General features: G+C 39.4%; 1 protein-coding gene across 9 annotated transcripts in view; it reads left to right on the top strand.

Annotated features, from left to right (window-relative positions):
- The window catches only part of ralgps2 (Ral GEF with PH domain and SH3 binding motif 2), a 67316-nt gene that overhangs the window by 16932 nt on the left and 30426 nt on the right, over window positions 1-19958 (top strand). For 8 of the 9 annotated variants that reach the window (XR_010915091.1, XM_067514613.1, XM_067514611.1 and 5 more), the window contains exons 2-9: window positions 701-805; window positions 2404-2538; window positions 2893-3000; window positions 3661-3711; window positions 12534-12617; window positions 15381-15470; window positions 15568-15660; window positions 17153-17279. Coding sequence is in view for 8 of the 9 variants with exons in the window: in XM_067514613.1 (XP_067370714.1) it covers window positions 2479-2538; window positions 2893-3000; window positions 3661-3711; window positions 12534-12617; window positions 15381-15470; window positions 15568-15660; window positions 17153-17279 (613 nt within the window). In the remaining variant the exon portion in view is untranslated. The remainder of the gene's footprint in view (window positions 1-700; window positions 806-2403; window positions 2539-2892; window positions 3001-3660; window positions 3712-12533; window positions 12618-15380; window positions 15471-15567; window positions 15661-17152; window positions 17280-19958) is intronic. The other variant, XM_067514612.1, reaches the window with a different exon arrangement.

Here is a 19958-nt window from a genome sequence, read left to right as displayed (position 1 = left end):
ACAATAACCATTCATAGTACGAGCGGCAAGTTTTCCCCAAACTCCACATCTGTGCATCTTCCTCCGTGGGGACCATAAGGTAACATAAGGCCATGGGTTAATTTGCTGTGTCATGGCTGATAATGATGGGTACATCCTGACACCTAATGGGATTATAAAATGATTGCTGTATTTTGAAATGAGAGGCAAAAAGCCCCAGTGATTCTGTAAAATGAAGTTATAGAATATAAATGAATATATGAATATAATTGCACCAAGGCACAACAGGAAAGACATTTTAGTGCAAATTTATTTGGTTATTCTTGTTAAACTTTCTCTCCTGTGTTTAGCTAATGGTTAGTTATCCCATCATGAGTTTATTTTCGGGGGGGCCTGTGTTTGTTACTTATGGCTTGTATATCAGCGGCTTTCAGCTTGTCCCTTTAAGGGTCGCCACAGTGTTCCGCACGTTGATTTTGCATGAATTTTTATGCCAGATGCCCTTCCTGCTGCAACTCTCCGATTTATTTATTTATTTTTTAAATCTGGACTGGGGACCTGAACCCAGTTGGCCCTTGGTGGCTGGACGGGTGAACCTGCGGCCTTCTGCCTCACAACCCGATGCTCAACTACTGCTGTGTGGGTTTATATGTTCATTAGAATCATGCTGCCTTTCTCTCTGTCTCCCTGTTTTCTCTTTTGTTCCTTTCCTTTCACACAGACACCAGCAGCTGGCCTCAGTGAAAGACAGACCTCGACAAAGACGACAACACAGAACGACAGACTAACCTCACTTCCAGAACTATGCTCATCTGACACACAACTGGTAAGTAGAGCCTTATTTTGGAGGTTTGGACACAGCAGAGGTATGTCTGTGTGCTGTTCGTGTCTCCTTTTTTAAACAAAGAAGGGTAGTTCATATAAACAATATATATTTAATAAAGTTTAGTTGTAGCTGTTGATATGAGATATAGTAGGTTATATGTGCATGGTAACCGTAGGCAAATCTCCCAAAGGACATTTTATTCATTGTCCTAGCAAACCTCATATAGAAAGATAGGATCATTCTGTATGTAGGTATTATACCAGGAAGTGAGGTAATTACAGATGAAGAACAGACAGACTCAGACTTGTAAACACAGAGTAGCTATTACTTCCTGTGCAATTATTATCTACTGTCAAACCATATGAAGGAAGTTCACATGATGTACTGCTGTTTGTTCTTGGTTTAGCACAATGCCACTGTGCAGGCCAGCTAATAGTTCTTGAAGCACAGACCATTACAGTTTGAGCCTTGAGCCAAAAAGACAGAGATTCAGAGCTGCTGCTCTTCTGGAGGGAAGAGCACACACACGCACACGCGCACACACAAGCAATTACATAAGGGATGCCTTTGCTGGCATTTGGTATTCTAAGTGGTTTATATTTTTTCATTACAGTCTCTCTGTGCTTTTGGCAAAGAATAGTCTCCAAGGAATTTTCAGTCCTAGGCAGGAAAACATATTAATGAAAATTAAATATTGCCATGGTCATAAAATATTTCACAATTACAATTCCGGTGTATCAGTGAAAGATGTAGACACAAACATAATATCCTTGAACATAAATAATTTGTCTTGCAATCTATCCAAATATTCAGGTGGGGATTCAGATTATTTAAATTTGTGAATTTCTGAAGCTCTACGATTGTTAACTATTATCTAAAGAAGATTATGCTCGTGTAACATTCGTTAGTTGCTCGTATTAAAACGATGTATTGATTATGTGGTTCATAGAAAAAATTGTGTAAGTTGTGGAAATTGAGTGAACCTTTCAGGAAAAGTTACAGCTTTGAGTACTTTTTTTTTTAAGTTTTGGTGTTTGATAGACGAAAGTAAACAGTGCACTTGTCAAGCATCAATAATGACGTACGTGGTATTAACTCATCCACTAAAGGAAGCCCTTGTCCCTCAGAGTATATGTAGTATTTGTAGTAGGTAGTACTCAAGAGTTGGTTGTAAGCTGTTTAATGTTGTGGCTCTAATGGACAGCTGCTTTCTCTAAAAACATCTCTTCCTAATGCTCAGTCTAAGCTCCTTCTGTCCTCCCCTCTCTCGTGTTGAAAATTACAGGCTGTGAAAGTGCGTCCATATACCATGCACAAACCTTTTCAATACTTTAACCACCATCTCAGATTTAAACATAACTAATTTCTCAGCGTGAGTTTAAAGTTATAAGTTAAGTTAGGAGTGAGTAATGGTGAATGAGATACCTAGATTAACCTGTGTCAACTAGCTGTTGGTCCTGCTCCTGCTGTGAGCTGCATAAGAGGCCTGATCTGAATGGAGGGACAGTAATATTGTGTCGGAGATGTGGTGTAAAATGCATTCACTCCCACATACTGTGTATTTGTTTGCGTGTATGTGTGTCTGTTTGTGTGTTCAGAGGGCCTGGCCGGTGGGCTTTGCTGCAGCTGAGGATGATGAATGATCTCCTTTGCTAGAGCTTGTTGGTGTGGGAATGATGGACCTCCCTAATGGCCAATCAAGCATCACCACCACCGCTGCAACAGTCTCTGAGGTGATGCCACTCCCACTCTCGATCTGCATCCACATCTTTTCACAAATTTACCCTGTGAATTCTTATAATATATTTCAGCACTGGAAGCTCTAGTATATGATTAATAAGTATAGTTCATTATTTATTTTCTGACTTGGATAATAAGTCAACACATTTCTTAGAGATTCTCATTTAAATAGCATGTTGGTAGCTTACTCAGCTCAAACCTTGCATACCTCTCAATTCCATGAGCAGGACAGCGTATTTACAACACAGCCATTGTGTTCATTTCTTGATGCTGCATCTCAACTCTCTGAACCTCATAAAGCAACTTATTGTGTGTGTGTGTTTCTTTGTTTCTGTCTTTCTCTCCAGAAGAGCAGCAGCTCAGAATCTCTCAGTGATAAGGTTTCATCTGAACTGAAAAAGAGTTTTGATGCTGTTGTGTTTGATGTCCTAAAGGTCACCCCTGAAGAATATGCAGTAAGTGAAGTTTGTGTTTGTGCATGCGCTGCTCTGTCTAGTTAACTACTTGTGAGTGCTCTAGAAAAATAAAATGTTAACTAAGCACAAATTTTATGGGCTGACTTGAGACAGGAGGGGATAGGATGATAGAACATGAAATGGGGTCAGAGTTTGAATTAGTAATAATTGATGATGTTTTGGCAGCGACTACAAGCCATATATAGATTTACCTTGACTGCACCTGAGCAAACTTTTTCTATGACAGCTATAATCAGATAGGAACTGGGAAAAATGTTGAATTATCCTTTTATGAGATATAATTTTGCTCAGGTTTCCCAGTTAAAATAAATCAAATGAGTTTTCCTCTTGATTATACAGATTTTAATGTTTGTACTTGGCTGTAATAATGGTCCCTGTTCCGCCACAAGGGGGCACTCTTGATCTTCTTTGCTTTCAAGCATCTTCACGTCTTTTACACAGCCTCTTTACACAGCTTAATTTTAATCTGCTATAAGTGGAAGAACAGCCCTGGGAACAAAAAGTGAACACTGTCAAACACACCTGCTTCATAAGAAATGGCTTTGAAATAGCATATCACCCGTTTGTGACCACATTTGGTCAGTTTGTCTTAATTTTAAAGTAGCAAGTGTGACATGTGTTGTGATTTATCTCCTGCAGGGCCAGATTACGCTCATGGATGCTCCTGTGTTCAAAGCCATCCAGCCGGAGGTGAGCTTTTCCTGAATCTCTAGGCAAACTGACAACTTTATGTATATAAATTATTATTGTAATTTACTATTTTTTTGTTAAAAAAACATATAGTTCAATTATATTGACTAAATTTTGAGTTAGGAAAAACAAAAGTCAAAACTTTCACTCAAACTCCTTAGTTTTAAAAAAAACTTCCACTTCCTCCTAAAATCACTACACAGAGATGTTTGATGAAATGGAACTTTTTGGTTTTGACCACAATGGATCTTGCCTGTATGATAATGCTCAGGTAGGTTTGTGTTCCATAAACATTTAGAGCTGTGCTGTGCTAGGCTGTCCACAAAATTGCACAGCTTCTTAAGAATAATTAAATCAGAAATGTCATGTATCATATTTTGTAACTCTGAGTTGCACAAATAAATGTTTATTAAGAAGAAACTCTAACTATATTTAAAAAATAAAAATATTATCTTACTATTTGTTAGCTACGTAGCAGTAGGTAATTAACTTTTTGAGCTCTTGCTTGGTCACAGTGTCCCTAATTTGTACTGCATCAAGTTTCACCATATAGCTGTTAAGGCATAGCATGTTTGATTTTTTTTTTTTTTATGTTTTTTTTAAGGGGCATGATTACTGAACCCTACCTGAGGGGAGTGTGACAATTATCTAGATGCCAAGAAAACACAATTAGTTTGTAACTAGCATTGTGTACTAGGTTTGTTAATAGATAATGGTCACCATGTTGCTCTGATTTTAATATTGAATTGGTCAATGTGTTTGCTGCTCAAGGTGACATCCAACCTACCATCCATTCATTGTCTGTAACTGCTTATCCTGTTTAGAGTCGTAGGGGTCTGGAGCCTAGCAGGGTTGTCATTGGGTGTGTACACCCTGGCAAGGTCACCAGTCTTATCTCTGGGCCAGAGACCTACACAACCAGACAAATCTTATATTAGCATTTAGATTCACCAATAAACTTATCATGCATGTCTGAGGACTGTGGGAAGACACCATAGTACACGAATGAAAACCTATGCAAGCACAGGGATAAACTCCTCACAGAAAAGACCGCGGTGGGCAGGTAGATTCAAACCAGGGACCTTCTTGCTGTGAGGTGGTAGTGCTATCCACTCTATCACCGTGGTAAATAGTCTCTTATACCGTGCTGACCTCAAGGGGACATGTGCCACAGAAAGACTCAGAACTTGATGTATTCCTTGACCTAGGAAATTAAGGTCATATAAACATGAATATTTAGTAAATCTAAATTAATTTTACACAAATATTTATTAAATGCAAACTTATTTTAGTGTAGATGACTGTACATAAAAAATGTGTTTCTTAAGTTGATTTATATTTACTAAATATATTGATCAACTTGTAAGTGCTATTTTTTGCTAAACCCCAAACATCATAGTTATTGCTTTACTTAGTATGGGTTTAAGACTTTTAAGTAAATTTCAATAACTTTTTAATTTGTTTAAATTTAATCACTTAAAAGTGTGTTGAATATTTTTTTTTTTTTTAAGGCTGTTGAGTGATAGGACTAAAATAGTGTATAATGAAGTTTGACACGTGTACCAATCACACATCAAATTGTTTAGTGAGGCACATTAAACAAACAGAAACAAGTAAAATAAAAAATACAGACAGTTGAAAAATGTGTACTTTTTTAAAAATTGTTTCTTATTTCTCTGATTTTTTTTTCTCTTTCTGTTTTATTTCTTTTAAAAAGTTTCCATGTGGTTGCTATCCCTATGCACAAAAAGACAAACTGTGTCTTACCAGGTTTTTTACATCTTGTCTGTTGCTGCAGTGAGAGTCAGTGCAATTTTAAGCTTTTCTCTTTTGGATCACTGGGTCCTTCCTGACAGCAAGCATTGACAATGTGTGTTTAAGATGTGTGTTTACAGACCACAACCCAGTGTGGTGTGGTACGGTCTGACTCCCGGTGTTGCATATGCTAGTCTCACTAGTCTCAGATAACAGCTCATACACTCCTCCAATCAGGCCAATGTTTCCTTTTAATTTAAATAACAGTGTCAAAGTGTATTGTATCCTTTTGAGTCCTGTAAAAAGTTTGTTGTGTCTGAGTAATGGAAAAGATGTATTAAAGTCTGTGGACAGGTTTTTTTTTCAGGGCTTGTCTTTAGAGTATTGCTGTTTCTTCCCCTGAAGGGAATTTATTAATGATGTCTGGATGTAAGCCCCATCTTCTTAACTCCACTAGGCCAGGTTCACACAGAGGCCATAAAGGTTTTTCTGAATGCAGACATGCTCCCATGTTCATTCTGGTTTAGCTTGCTGACCCATTAAGAAGGCTTTATAAGCCTAATGAAAATGTCTCCCTGCATTTCAGACCAATGATATTGTAAAATGTAATGGAAAGTAATGGTTCAGCATTGAGATTTAGAGGTACGGTCTGTCAGGATGAGGTTTCACTTGTTGTGAAGTGAATAGACAGGAATGAAAAACAATAGGAAAGTCAGCAAAGGGGCACTGGGAAAGGAATCAGTGGGCAGATGGAGAAGACAAGCTGACAATATGAAGGCTGCAGGCTGGATGCAGTGCAGGAGCAGAGTGTACAGTATGCAGAGTGACCCAGCAGCATCCTGGCAGGGACAGATTGCACTAGCAAGACTTTTCCTGTTCTCACCCTGCTTCTGTCTCAGAGCACTGGCTAAAAAACAGCTACATCTGAGCTGAACTCAGCTAGTTTCCACTGCTGTCAGTCTCTTTGCTCCCCTCACAGACATAAGATAGAAAAAGCAGGTGTGTGTGTGTGTGTGTGTGTAAACACCTGCTGCTTCATTCAGCTCACTGCCCTAAATAGGAAAATATTAAATAACTTGGTTAAATCCTTGAGTTGTGTAATGGTGTTTTTACTGACATGCAGCCCATTTTTTTGCCTTTTAAACACCCTTTAAAGTCTGTGTCACACGTGACAGCTAAAATACTGGCTTTACTTGCTGATAGATGGACAGATATGGATATAATTAGAAGTCAATGGGGAAATGATACAGAATAAATATCCCCATTTTGCTGCACCTTTTTAGATGAGTGAGAGAATTAAAAAAATAAAAATAAAAAAAGGCCACATAGTGCGTTAGTTTCCATGACCTGTTGTAATTCTCCTTTGTTTAAATAGTTGTGACGGAATCAGCCCCTAATTGGTTGTGATATCTCTAGGAGAGTTTCTTGCATTACAAAGGTCTGATGTGTCCAGATGTTTTTCAGACGGTTTCAAGTTGACATATTTTGACTTTTTCGCATAATAACAAACAATAGACGAATCAAGTTTTCCACCAGAGTGGTTCCAATTGTTGCTGGTCTGTGATCGCACTGATTAAAAACATGTCTACTTACTTAACTTTCTGTGCTCACTGCATAGACTTGCCCTTGACTCTTATTGCTGCATATTGCAAATGTTGTTGACTGCATGGCTTAAAAATTCTGTATCCACAGTCTGCCATGTTTGAGCTGCTTCAATGTTCCCATTTTTGCTGTTATTCAAAGGCTCTGGTGATTTCTATAATAACTGGTCTGGCGACTTAAAATACTTAGCCACGACTTGGCCTCTTGATTTCGGTGTTTAAGATTTTATTTTTCCTCTATCCATAAACACATCATAACTGTCTTAATATAATATTGGTGTGTGTGGGGGGGGGGGCATAGAGACAGGCTAAGCATCCAAACGGCATAATGTGTGCTCATGTTTACAACATTTTACATGTGTATATGAAGCATAAACAGACACTCTGGCATGAGCTGGAAAATATTGCCCCAGACGTGATTTCAGTAGAACAGAAGTTCTTATTAACTCAAGTGCTCCAAGGCTGACATGGAGCAGATGTATGGAGAAGTGCCTGAAGAGTCCGGCCAAACCCTGGACGAGGAAGAAAAGACCACCGTCTGTCACAATAGCAGTAAAAGATTACATGGGAACTGTGGATGAAGGCACTAAAACAATGTGAGGAGGTAGTTTTAAGTTGGGCCAGTTATCATAGTCCACTTTCAGGATCCTCCTTTTTTTCCCAAATTTTGAGTGTATATCCAAAAGGAAAATTAATGCCATTCTCCAAAACAGCAGATTTTAGAGAGAAACACAGAATCTAAACACATCTGCTTTTGATGATGGTAAATGACAGCTCTTAAGACATTACTGTACATGTGAGTTCTCATACGTCATTAACATCCTGCACCCAAGAACTCATGCTATTTGCTCTTAATCAGAGTACAGAGAGATGGTGGACAACCTGACAAAATGCTGTTGAGCAGAGTATTATGTTCTGTGTGGAATGCATGTATAATTGATTGGGAAAGCAGAAGGTTTTTTATGGTAAAATAATCTATAGTACAGAGCAGACTGATGTTTAATCCACATCCCTCAGCTGAATTGATGATGTGTGTCTTGGCTGTTGGTTTGCAAAATAAAATGCCATTAAAAAGACAAAATGGATTATAGAGAGAGGTGGAGAAAAGGACAACAGACTTTGTCATTAAATCCTTTTTATCATTTAAATTTGCCATACATTGATGCCTAATGGTTTGCAGCTTTGGTTGCTTCTGTTCATTGAGGGGACCTGGACTGAGTAGCTACTCACTATAGCATGGCTAGATGAGCTGACAGGGAAAACGAAGAGTGAAATGATGTGTAAGGAGGAAAAAGGGAAAGTGTAGAGGAATTGTGATGAAATAAAAGACAGATGGAGGACTTTTTTTCTTTTCATCTCTCCTGTTCTTCTGTCCTTGTGGGCCATTTCTAATTTCATAATCAGACGTGCTGCTGATGATCTACAGCTGAATGTTTATGAAACAGGAAAAAAGTGATTTAGAAGAGTGGCTTTGTTTTTAACACACAACCATGACAACAGCCAAGTGAGTAATTTAGTGGCTTTGGCTGGCAAGGTTGTGCTTCAGCTCTCAGGGAGTAGCTATTGGATTGCATTTTACGTAACCCTAAGAGGTATCAGTTTCTCACATGTCTGGTCACCCAGCGTTAAAATCCTCTGAACAGACTGAAAGTCTCATGTGAACCAACGATGACTTGTAGTTGGAGGAAGGTAACATTTCACATTGTGATGCCTGTCTCATCACCAATCTTTATGTTTTTCAGCAATGATTTTGAGTAAAATATTTTCCTCACATACTGTGTTTTTCTGTCATACAATTGCAACCGTAACTGAGATGTTACATACAGCTCTCTGTAGGGCCCTGTAGTCGGCTTTTTTCAGTAGTGCTGGGATTGGACAATAATAGCTATACAGCAAACATACTACAGCTTGTCAGCATGATGGTCTATACACATTTATCATGGTGTGAATTTGGAGAACATAATGTTTTGGCAGAGGAGACAGAAAAAACACATTGACGAGTTTTCCCTTATCAAGGGGGATCTGGTCTGAATTAGAGGAAGAGTACTTACAAATAAATAATTGTTTAGTATTTCTTTTTAGGTTTTAACTGTAATTATAACAATATATTTGGCAAATGGACTATGACAGCGTTTTGCTCGCCATGACAGATGGGCTAAAGCACCATAAGAGTCATGTACACCACATGTAGTCCTGCAAAAGTAATTTTTTCCATGATGTGCACAGCAAGCTAACAGAAGATGCTTCTGCTTCTAGGTCCTTGGCAGGTTTATAGTTTAGAGCTGTCAGACTCAACAATCCATTTTAACCTTTTTATTTTAAAGTTAAAAGGTTTTGTAACACGTTTTATTGTTTGTTTTCTGTTCTGTTTTTTTTCCCCTTTCTTTTCAAACTGAAGAAGAAGAGAACTGGTAAATCTATATAGCGATGACCTATATACATGACACTTGGTGTAGGGTTTCAAAATCTGCTCTCTTCCTGTGTCTAATCTTCTTTCTCCATCCTGACTGCTTCCTCCTCTCCTGACTTTCCTTTTTCCCTCTCTTTTGTCATCTTTATCGGAGCTTTGGCTTGGCCTCCCTTTTTATAATTCCCTACAATCGAGCACTTGAGTTTTCCATTTACAATGTAGACACAAACAAAAGGCATTGCTGAGGTATCTCACATGAGGTCATCACAGTTTGTGGCGTTGCCATAGCTGGTTGTTGTATTCAGCCTGCACCCCTGTTTATATAATACTTCTTCAAATATATCTGAGTACAATCTATAGTTTGTTTTAAACAAAAGCAGAGTGACTATATGACGAGACATAGAAATGGTCAATTTAAGGCAGACGTTAAAGCTGGTTTGGCCCTGGTGTTAACTGTACATGCCCAACATTGTTAATGCAGCCAGCTTCCAGCAGCCCCAAAGGACTGGGCTTTAATGAAAATGGTGCTGAGCCAGACCAGAATGTGGAAATGACAGGCTGTCTGTGGTTTGGTGAAAGTTTTTTCATTTTTTCTGCAGCAATTAAAGCCCTCTTCTTACCAGATTTACCTTGTCAAAGTCTTTCTCCAAAGACTGAACTGTTGTCAGAATGTTAAAAAAATGCACGCAGTTTGTAATGGCTGAGTGTGAAATGAGCCTATAAAAGTGTAAGAAAAATAAAGGAAATAAAATCTTAATTGCTTTTGGAGAGACTGTAGATGGGTCCCCTGCTGTGTAAATGCACATGAGGAAACTGGGCTTAGTTATTACACATCTGAAGAACAATAAAGTGACAGATGGGTGGATGGATCATGAGGTTAGAAGACAGAGTCACTGACAGTTGTGTAGAGTTGTAGTTGATGAATTGAGGGAGACATAATAGCATTTTTCCATTGCATGGCACAGAGTCTACTTGACTCTACTCACTTTTGGTAGCAGGTCATTTATTTTCCACTGCAATCTACTACCTCAATTTAGCTGGTCGTCATAGTGGCGCTGCACAAAACCATGGTGACTCTGTTTGTGGCTGTTTGACACAGCAAGGAGACAAACGTTGTTTCAGACTAAGCTGAAGGCAGCACAAGGAAAGATTGATGGAAAAAAAACATGAAAACTTAGGGAATACTTCTTTTGAGTAGTGAGGACGAGATAACTGCTGTTACTCAAAGGCGCCATAGTGGTAGTAATTCTTTTTTCCTGACGAATTAGTAGTCTGCAGTGTTTCCACGCTACTTCTTGGTGTTGACTCACTTGGAACCTCGACAGAGATGATGCCAAAAAAGGTACCATCCACAACTTTCTCTTAATGGAAAACCAAAAAACTGTGTCAAGTTGAGTTCGTACCATGTGGTGGAAAATCACCTCCTGTGTGTTCGTTTTTGGGTGCACCACCTACCTGGGTGGTCAGGTGGTGGCTTAAGCTGTGACACATGCAAATCCCGCCACCTAACTCTAACTATGGAACATTTGTTTAAGAATTATGCAATTTAAGGTTGTGTGTGGAAGCTTTAGTGGAGAATGATTGACACAAAGGCAGGAAGAAGGGAAGCGCTTATTTAAAAAGTACAAATGTTAAATAAACTATGTCTCACTACCTGCTGCTTTTCCTATAATCCTGCAACAAGGTCAATAAGCTCTGAGAGCGCTCCACACAGGCTTGTAAACTCTGTGGGAAGATGCTGTCGGTTTTTTTAACTGATTTTTAGACTTTAACAGTCTCAGAGTTTCAGAGTTTCCTTCATCTTCACTCTGTTCTCCTTTTTCCATTCGTCATGTCTTCGTCCTGACTCAGGCAACCCAGGCCCCCAGACATCACCTCGCCCGTGTAATAATGTCTGCATTTAACATTTCTATACCGTTACTTTATACCCCCTCTGGTTGCATCTAACCAGTCAAAGGATCACCCATAAATGAGCATGACTTTCTGATGCGTTCTGGGTGAGACAGTTGTGTGTCATTTTGGAGGTTGTTGTTTTGAAACAGGCAGTCTACCTCACAGGGGGTATTGTTAGGGGGAGCTGAATCAACTGTTCATATTGTAGCTCAACTCGCCTGAGCTGGCAGGGATTAGGAGGAGAGCTAGCACAACATTTTTCCTACTGTTACATCAGTGTCCCTGGCCTAAGGACAGCCTGAGGGGGCCAAAGGAGGTTCTGGGTTCCCCTTGCAGTGCCTGTGTGGTCTCATGTCTTTGCCTCATCACGAGCAAAGCAGCCGAGGCCAAATTGGTACAAGGAAAGAAATGTCTGTGTTGTTGTAATTTTGTCTGTTCAAGTTCCAAAGTCACAGCCCTTCTTTTAATATAGTTTACTGAAACGTCTATCAGTGCTGCTGATTCCACAGCTGCTGCTTTATGAGACTAGCATTAACATCAGGAAATGCTTATTGAATGGAAATTATTATTTACTGTATGTAGAGAAGAAATCAAACATTTGTTTAAGATGTGAAGGTTTTGGATCTTCTGTTTAAATTGAATAGCCTAATTTCTTGACAGCTGGCAGACATAATTATTTGGAAGATATAGCACTGGTCTCTGGTAACCTGATGTCAAGAACATTATTGTAGGATGTTTTGTGGAGTCACTGCAGTGTTGACATATTACAGGCTCATTTTACTCTACATTTTATTCACAGCAAAATGTATGGTGTGTGTGTGTGTGCTCTTTATTCAGGCATAAGAAACATGCATGAACGTATCTCAAAAATGTAATTGAGCAGCGTTTAGTTTATAGCTAATCTTCATGGCATTGCAGTAGTTTAACCATTAATGAATGTGGGGCTTTATATCGAGTGTTTCTACAGAGCAGCCATATGTTACTTTGACTCTTTGACTGGATCCTGTCTTCAGTTTTTCTCTCTTCCTCCTCATCTGTTTTATTATACCATCACCTCACCTCCACCTGTGACGTCTGACTAGGCACATTCTCTAAAACCCTGATGTATACACAAATGATCAAGTAAATAATGCTTTTTTCATACTCGCTTCTATGTTTTGTAGGAGCTGTCAAGCTGTGGCTGGAACAAGAAGGAGAAGCACAGCTCTGCTCCCAATGTTGTCGCCTTCACACGCAGGTTCAATCAGGTGAGAAACACAGCACCTATATCTAATTCATTACTCCCTCAAAAATTACCCACAAGAAGAGAAAAAAATGCTCCAAAAAACGTTGTCAGTTACTCATATATTATAAATAGTCCCCAGGTGCTTTAGGACAGAAGAAAGGCATGCTATTGTGTCCTCAGTTGGCCCTTGGTCCTGGCATTTGTAAAGTTATTGTGCTTTCGCAAGTTGGTGCAGCGTGTGTAGGAACATTTTAAAATTTATTCAAGAGGGTGAGTGGCGTGTTCCCCCGTACCCTGTGAAATCGTCAGCATGCTGCTGTGGGTAATGATGTAACAGACAGCCATTCTTTTTAATCCCCTTCTAGTTTTTTTGCCAGGCCTTTATGGCCCACTTCATTGCCCTCCAATATAAATATAAGATGATCTAACAAGAATGTGTTGCTGTGGAAACTCCTATGTATAGCACATCCCAAACAGTGATTCAAGATGTTAGCTGCACACATTTCAGCTGCTAGAAGCCAAGGAAAATGAGCATTTTGAATAAGACTAGGAGAATGGAGAGTCCCTGAAAGCAGGAACCAAAGCCATATTTCTGATTTCCTCGGTCAATGTTTTGATGGCACAATATTCTGGGAGCCAGTAGTGCAGAAGAAAACCAGCAACGCTTTAAAAATGATGCAATTAGACAATAATTTGAAACCCTGTATAAATAATGCACAACAATTGTAACCAAAAAGAATAGTCTGTGTTCTAATAGAAGGGAAGAGCTAAAGAAGATATCACATTTGTGTAATTTCAACAGAAATACATACACAGCCCTATTACAGCAGCAGACTGTCTATCACTGAACATGTTGGCATATCTATAATCTGACCCACCATCACCTCAGGTCTGCCATTCAGGCCATTTAATAGGTTGGCCATTAGCTATCAGCTTGTGGCAGGATCTGCCGTTCGCCACTTAAGTTATTGAAGCGCTGGGACCTCACAGCTCCATCTGGAGTCCTTTATACACTCGTAAACACAGCTCCAAAACATGTGCTGCTGGACATAATACAGTATCTGTAAAGAACTGGACCCTGTCTGCACAACCTCCGTATTCCCAACCCTTCACTCAGTAACACATACACTTGTCTGCAACATCATGAGTGATCTCATCCCTGGACAGTTTTTCAGGCCAAGACAGATGGGGACACATGTACTGTAATGAACCCCGGTGGTATAGTGAATTTCAGAGACATACTTTGTCCAGATTGACCTTAGATGTAAAATGCTAAGAAAAGCAAATGAGACGCTGCAGACTGTTTTGCTCCCAGACTGGAATCACTTTTTACAGTCAATGGAAATTCCAGTCTACTGTATGCTAAAGGTGGAAGACAGATGAGACAATATTTAAGAATCTTGACATTGGGAGACTTCTTTTCACATGAGATAACTGTCTCAAAGCATGAGACGCAAATTAAAATGGAAGCCAGTGGAAGTCGGGGTTTACCGTTATTGTATCTCCTGTCTATTTTCATCACTCCTCCATCTTCCCTATTGACTACTCCAAATGTCGAAAATTAAACCCATATGCCTCTGTTTTGTGGATACACAGTGCCCACATAGATTGAATGTAGGTTGATACATGTATGTCATGTGTTTATAAGAAAAGACAGGAAGAAAAAGAGAGTAGCTGGACCAATTTGTGTCTTCACTCCTCAGCTCCTCACCTCTTCCCTGAAACAAATCTCATACCCCTGTTTCCAGGAGTAGGCAAATCTGTAGCTATAGCTGTAGGTTGTGCTCATTATGGATATATAAGGAGTACACATAAGTACACAGAGTGGTTTGTGGCTTTAATGGAAGAATGTTGACCACATCGGGGAAGTCCATTAATCAAACACATATGCACAGGAAAGAAGAATAGGCAAAGTGAGAAAAAAAAATTCAGAAACTAAAAGAGGTTAAAGTAGAATTGGTCTTGTAAAAGTGGAGAAGGCCAAGCTGCCTGTCTTATCAGAACACATTGTGCAGACAGCTGTGGGCTTTGAAAACCCTCAGAGCCCTGCAGCATTGAATCTGACTTCCCCTCCCATTGCCTCCTCTTTTCACTCACTTTTCTCCCTTTTCCTCTTTCCATTCCCTCTCTCCCCAGAGCCTAAACATTGATTCACTGACTTCTCTCTTTCTCTGTGTATGTGTAATCAGGACTTTGGCTTACCAGCGATCTCCCTAAAGAGACAGATTTCCAACATCAGTCTTGGACTGGCCATGTCCTCAATAAGACATATAAACACACATGCTCCTCCTTCTTTCTTGGTTGACATAATAGGAGTTATGCTCTGCATCTGTTGTGCAATCAGTTGGAATCAGCGTTTTTCTCCTGAAGTTCTTGTTTATCCTCAAGAGCTAATTTCTAATCCTCTTTAATGGAGCATTAGTAGTCTGCCCTGTGCTCTCCTTCTCTGCTTTTTACTGGTCTCTGTCCAGAGCTGAGCATGAGAATGACTGTCTGCAGCCCTTGGCTCTGGACTTTGAAGTCTGAAGACAGCAAGGCAAAACTCTGTCTTTCAGCATACCTGAAATACTCATGGAGCTTTGAAGAAGGAAACAAACAAGCAATTACATTTTCAGCTTCATTAGGTTTGCAGTGTCCTGAATTTGTGAGATTATGAGTATTCCCCAGCGCTTTAGTGTGTGGGTGTGTGTGTGTGTGGGTGTGTGTGTGTGTGGGTGTGTTTGTGTGTGGGTGTGTGGGTGTGTGCGTGCACTCATGTGTGCATCTGCATATGTGTTTTATCTAGACGAGTTTCTGGGTGGTAAGAGAGATTCTCCATGCGCAGACATTGAAGATCCGAGCAGAGGTGCTGAGTCTCTATATTCGCACTGCCAAGGTATGCTTGTCCACTTACAACATCACGCTTTTGTGTTCTTTTTTACGCTCGCATTGTTTAATCAACCTAATGGATTCCCTTTACTTTGACTTCATAGAAACTGTTTGACATAAACAACTTCCATGCAGCCATGGCTGTGGTGTCAGGGTTACAAAGTGCTCCCATCTTCAGGCTCACCAAAACATGGGCGGTGAGTGTGTTTACCCTACTCTGAAGCCAAGTTGGGGTTATTAGTAAAGCAATGTCAGTAGAAGAAAGTCGCGCTGCCAAAAGATTGGGCACATAAGCTAAAGCTCATAAAAAGTAACACATAGGTAAACTAGAGAGAGAGGGCGAGAGAGAGCAAGTTACGACATTCAGAAAACCTTAAAATCTTCTTAATAAGTTTTATCTCATAAAATGGTAGGTAGTGTTCACAGCAGGCCTTAGTGCTGTAATTACAACCTTCAATGAAATTCCTACAGTCTTTATACAGACTTTAGTAGATCTTAAGTAGTAGCGACTTTTGACTTGTAAATGTGAACATTTTTTACAGTAAACCGAATTAGTTGAAGTAGTATCTACAACAATTATGTGTAGAGCAACAAATCTTTTGCAGTGTTATCACTAAAGCCATAGAGCTTATATAATAATATAACAATGCTCTGATGTAATGGTGGAAATTTTATATCCCTGGTTCCACAAAACCAAAGGAGACTCCTAACTTGTCAGTGAATGCTGTTGCTGGGCAGGACCTGGCACACATGCCTCTTAAACGACAAAAGAGGAGGAACACAAGCACACTCAAACACACAATTTCTGTAGCTTTCATTGGTCTGTTCTACTATTGATTCATTCATCTGATCTTCACAGCTGTTTTCGTCCATTAAAGTTACAGTGTGGAATCTAAGCTAGCGTTAACGTCAGACTCTAAGTCTGTACGCTCTGATCTGCCCAGCTGGTCCTCTCCCTGCTTTGATGCAGTGTTACTTATGACGCACTATCGCGGTCTACACAATTCTTTACGTAGTCTCAGTTGTTAATTGACAATAAATTAAAAAGTTAACAAAGTTATTATACAAGAAGAAATCATTGCTTATTTTTAATTGGTCAGAACAGAAATGCTTTTAGAAGTGAATATATCCGCACTGCTACCAGTGTTGTTTATTGAGTCTGTGTTAGGGGAGCTCTCCACATTAAGATAAGAGTTGGAGCATATTTCTGCTTTAAGAACATGTGAAAAATGTGGTGCACTTTAAATTCAAGTAACCTGTTGTGAATATTTCTTGCCAAATGTTTAGGCATTTCTGCCTGTTGTAGATACAAGTCAAGAGCTGACAGGAAACGGGAGAGAGCTAGGGAATTACTTGGAGCAAAGTAAACTAAAAAGTAAAGATACAGGATGAAAAAAAGGTGCCTACTCCTAGCTGGCTAAGAAACAGGCAATTATCATAACACTTAATTTACTACCTCTGAGTACCTTGTAGTATGAAAATCAAATCTAACTCAGTCCCTTTCTTTGGCCTATTGCTGATTCTTAGACTTTTCCTTCTGTGTTTTACTAGTTAAGTAATTTTATTTCTATGACTGTTTTTCTGACTGTTATATTTCCCCTTAATGTGTTGCTAACATAATATAACCCCCATTTAGATTTCATGGTCTCTTTAAATTGTTTAACCTTTTTGCCCCACTGTACCTTGCAGTTACTTAGTCGGAAGGACAAGGCAACTTTTGATCGTCTTGACTTCCTGATGTCCAAAGAAGACAAGTATAAACGTCTGCGAGACTACATAAGCAGCCAGAGTATGGTCTCATGCATACCATACCTAGGTAGGAGACATACACTTATACACCATCTTTAAATTATGTTTTTTATTATAATCTTAGCTCAGTGGATAAGGCAGTTGTCCACGGACGTCAGGGTCAGTGGTTCGATCGCCAGTCCCGGCTATATGTCGAAGTGTCCCTGGGCAGACACTGAACCCCCAACAGCCGATTCCCATCCCCAGCTGTGCAGTGCCGGTCCAAGCACAGTGGAAATTGGGGAGGGTTTTGTCAGGAAGAGCATCCGGCGTAAAAAAGAAAAACCCTGCCAAAATCAACATGCGGACAATGATCCGTTGTGGAGACCCTGAACTTGCTGAGAAGAAAAAAATTATAATCTTTAGGGCTTGTTTAGAGAGTAAAGGTTAAACTTAGGACAAGTGTCTGGGTTTAAGAAACAAACTATTACTGGCTTTATTTCTACTCTAGAAATTTGTTTTTACTTTATCATTATCTCATGGATTATTCAGTGCCAGAGTCATTAATCAGGCAGTCATGTTTACCATCTGTGGTTCCACTTTTTTTCTGCTCTATTTTTTTGAATAGAGGAGAATGAATGTGGAACTTGTTTTTGCAGCTCTGTTGTGAAACATCTAGAACTTACTTTTAGCTGGAACAGATACATGAATCAGTGACAAAGCTAAGAGACGTAATATAAATGTATTTTTCCTTTCCTGCAATATTTATACCCCTCTTTCTTTGGCTCCACAGCAAGGAAATGCTCATGCCCATGTGTGTGGTTTTATTGCTGTACTGTTTGTTCTTGTTTTGACTTGATGCTGACTAGACATCTCTGTACTTTACTGCCACAATCGTTTTTATGTTACCATCAGCCTTGTATCATAGCTACTGCTGCGTGATTAAACTTAGCTGCTCAAGTATGTGCAAACAAACACAGACATAAGCACAAACATGGAGTGCTTGAGTCTGTTTGTCATTAAAGGAACGTTAAGCCTCCCATTTTCATGGAAGTCTGGAAGTAATGACGAATCATGAGGTGAATGCAAAGCTATTGCTGTGAAACTGCACACAGTTGCCCGCTTTAACTGTATGCCATGCTTGTGTGGCTATTTGAATAAGAAAGAAAGACTATTCATTTGGTAAGCGCTTCAGTGATGTATGTCTTAGTCATTGTTTGGGTGGAGTCTTCTTTTTGTGTTTTGTAGTCTTCTATGTCTATGTGGGATTGTTTTCCTTAAGGTTTGAGCTTGTTGTTGATGTGTGATGTGTGACCAGCTGGCTGTCCTCAGGGCTGGAGCGAGCCATGTTGGCACACATTGGAGAATTCTGTTCTTTTGTTCTCGGACATTCCCCTCTGTAATAAATCCACAAGATTCCTATGAGAGAAAGTGGGAATAAATGAGCAGGAAGCTGGAGCATCCAGTGCTTGTTCCAGAGCATTACTCCCTGAATAAGTGCTGGGTGGGTGTAAGTATTGTTAAACATAGGTTGGGGTTCTTAATGCTTTTGTTTGTGTGTGTGTGTGTGTGTGTGTGTGTGTGTGTGTGCGTGCATGTGTATGTTTACATATTTGTTCACTAAACACAGTACCTGTTGAAGCTTAAACTAAATTCTCCATATACAGGGGTGGCCTAAAAATACCATGTCCATTTTCCTGACATGTTTTTGTCTTTGCTGTATTTCCATTTGTAGGTTTGATTATTATCTTTGGTGGTAAGAAGCTGCAAAAAGAGCAATGCATCTGCTGTATAGTCATTAAGCTTTGTTTTTAATAAGACAGTGTTTATATAGACTTAAGAAATCAGCTTTCCCAAAAAGGCTGATGTTACCTGTTGTTATGTAAATGGTAAAGCTGATTTCTGGAATTAGGGAAGTGAATTGAATTAGGTGCAGATAGAAACGCACAGCTGAATGAAAGGCGTGACTATTAACGGGGTGATACAACTGCCTTTTAAAACAACATCTGCCTAAAATCTGACAGAAAATGTAACTAACTCTCAGTACCTTTTAAAAGTCTAAATAAGTCATTTTCCCTGTGGAGTTCTACAAATTTAGGCAGTTCCTGTTGTGGATCAGCTGCTTGTTCTGTTCTCCAACACGGTTAGTTAGCCATCCATTCAAAGTGCTCCTGTTGTTTTTAAACAGTATTTTTTTTTTTCCTGATCTGGAGTAGCCTGAACTCTTAGTCAGCACAGAAACACAATGTTTACCTGCCAGTTTTGTTGGCTGACTGCGTATCTCTATGTCAGCTAAAATGTGTTGACTATTTTGCATTTTTGGCTTCACTTCCCTGCAGTGTTTGCATCACACAACTCCTATCTGTTTTGACTTGCAGCTTGGAGTGAAGGGTGAAGAGGGGAAGCCTTTTTGGTATTTTTTTCTGTTTTGTTTTTTTTTTTTTTTTTTCCCCAAGACCATTTGTATTTTAGGCCTTTATGTGGAAGGCATGTTTTTCTCCTTCTGTCTCTTTATCTTATCTCTCGTGTCTCTCCAACTCGCATATTTTACTCTAAATGCCATTATAGTTACGTTCAGTATCATCCTCAATTGTGTCTCTGCCTAGATGTAATTCAGTCTGGTTCTTACATGTTTCTTGAATGCTCTTATTTGGTAATGCTCTCATTTGGCCTTTCTTATTCAGAACAAGATGAATAGGATTTTAATAGCCTCTCACTGGTTAATTTTGGTTCTTTGCACTTTCCTTAATTATTAAAGGATGTCTTC

This window comes from Channa argus, chromosome 8 (genome assembly GCF_033026475.1).
Source record: "Channa argus isolate prfri chromosome 8, Channa argus male v1.0, whole genome shotgun sequence".
NCBI classification, from domain to species: Eukaryota; Metazoa; Chordata; class Actinopteri; order Anabantiformes; family Channidae; genus Channa; species Channa argus.
Note: the sequence above shows the minus strand (reverse complement) of the source record. Positions and strands in the feature narration are given on the sequence as shown.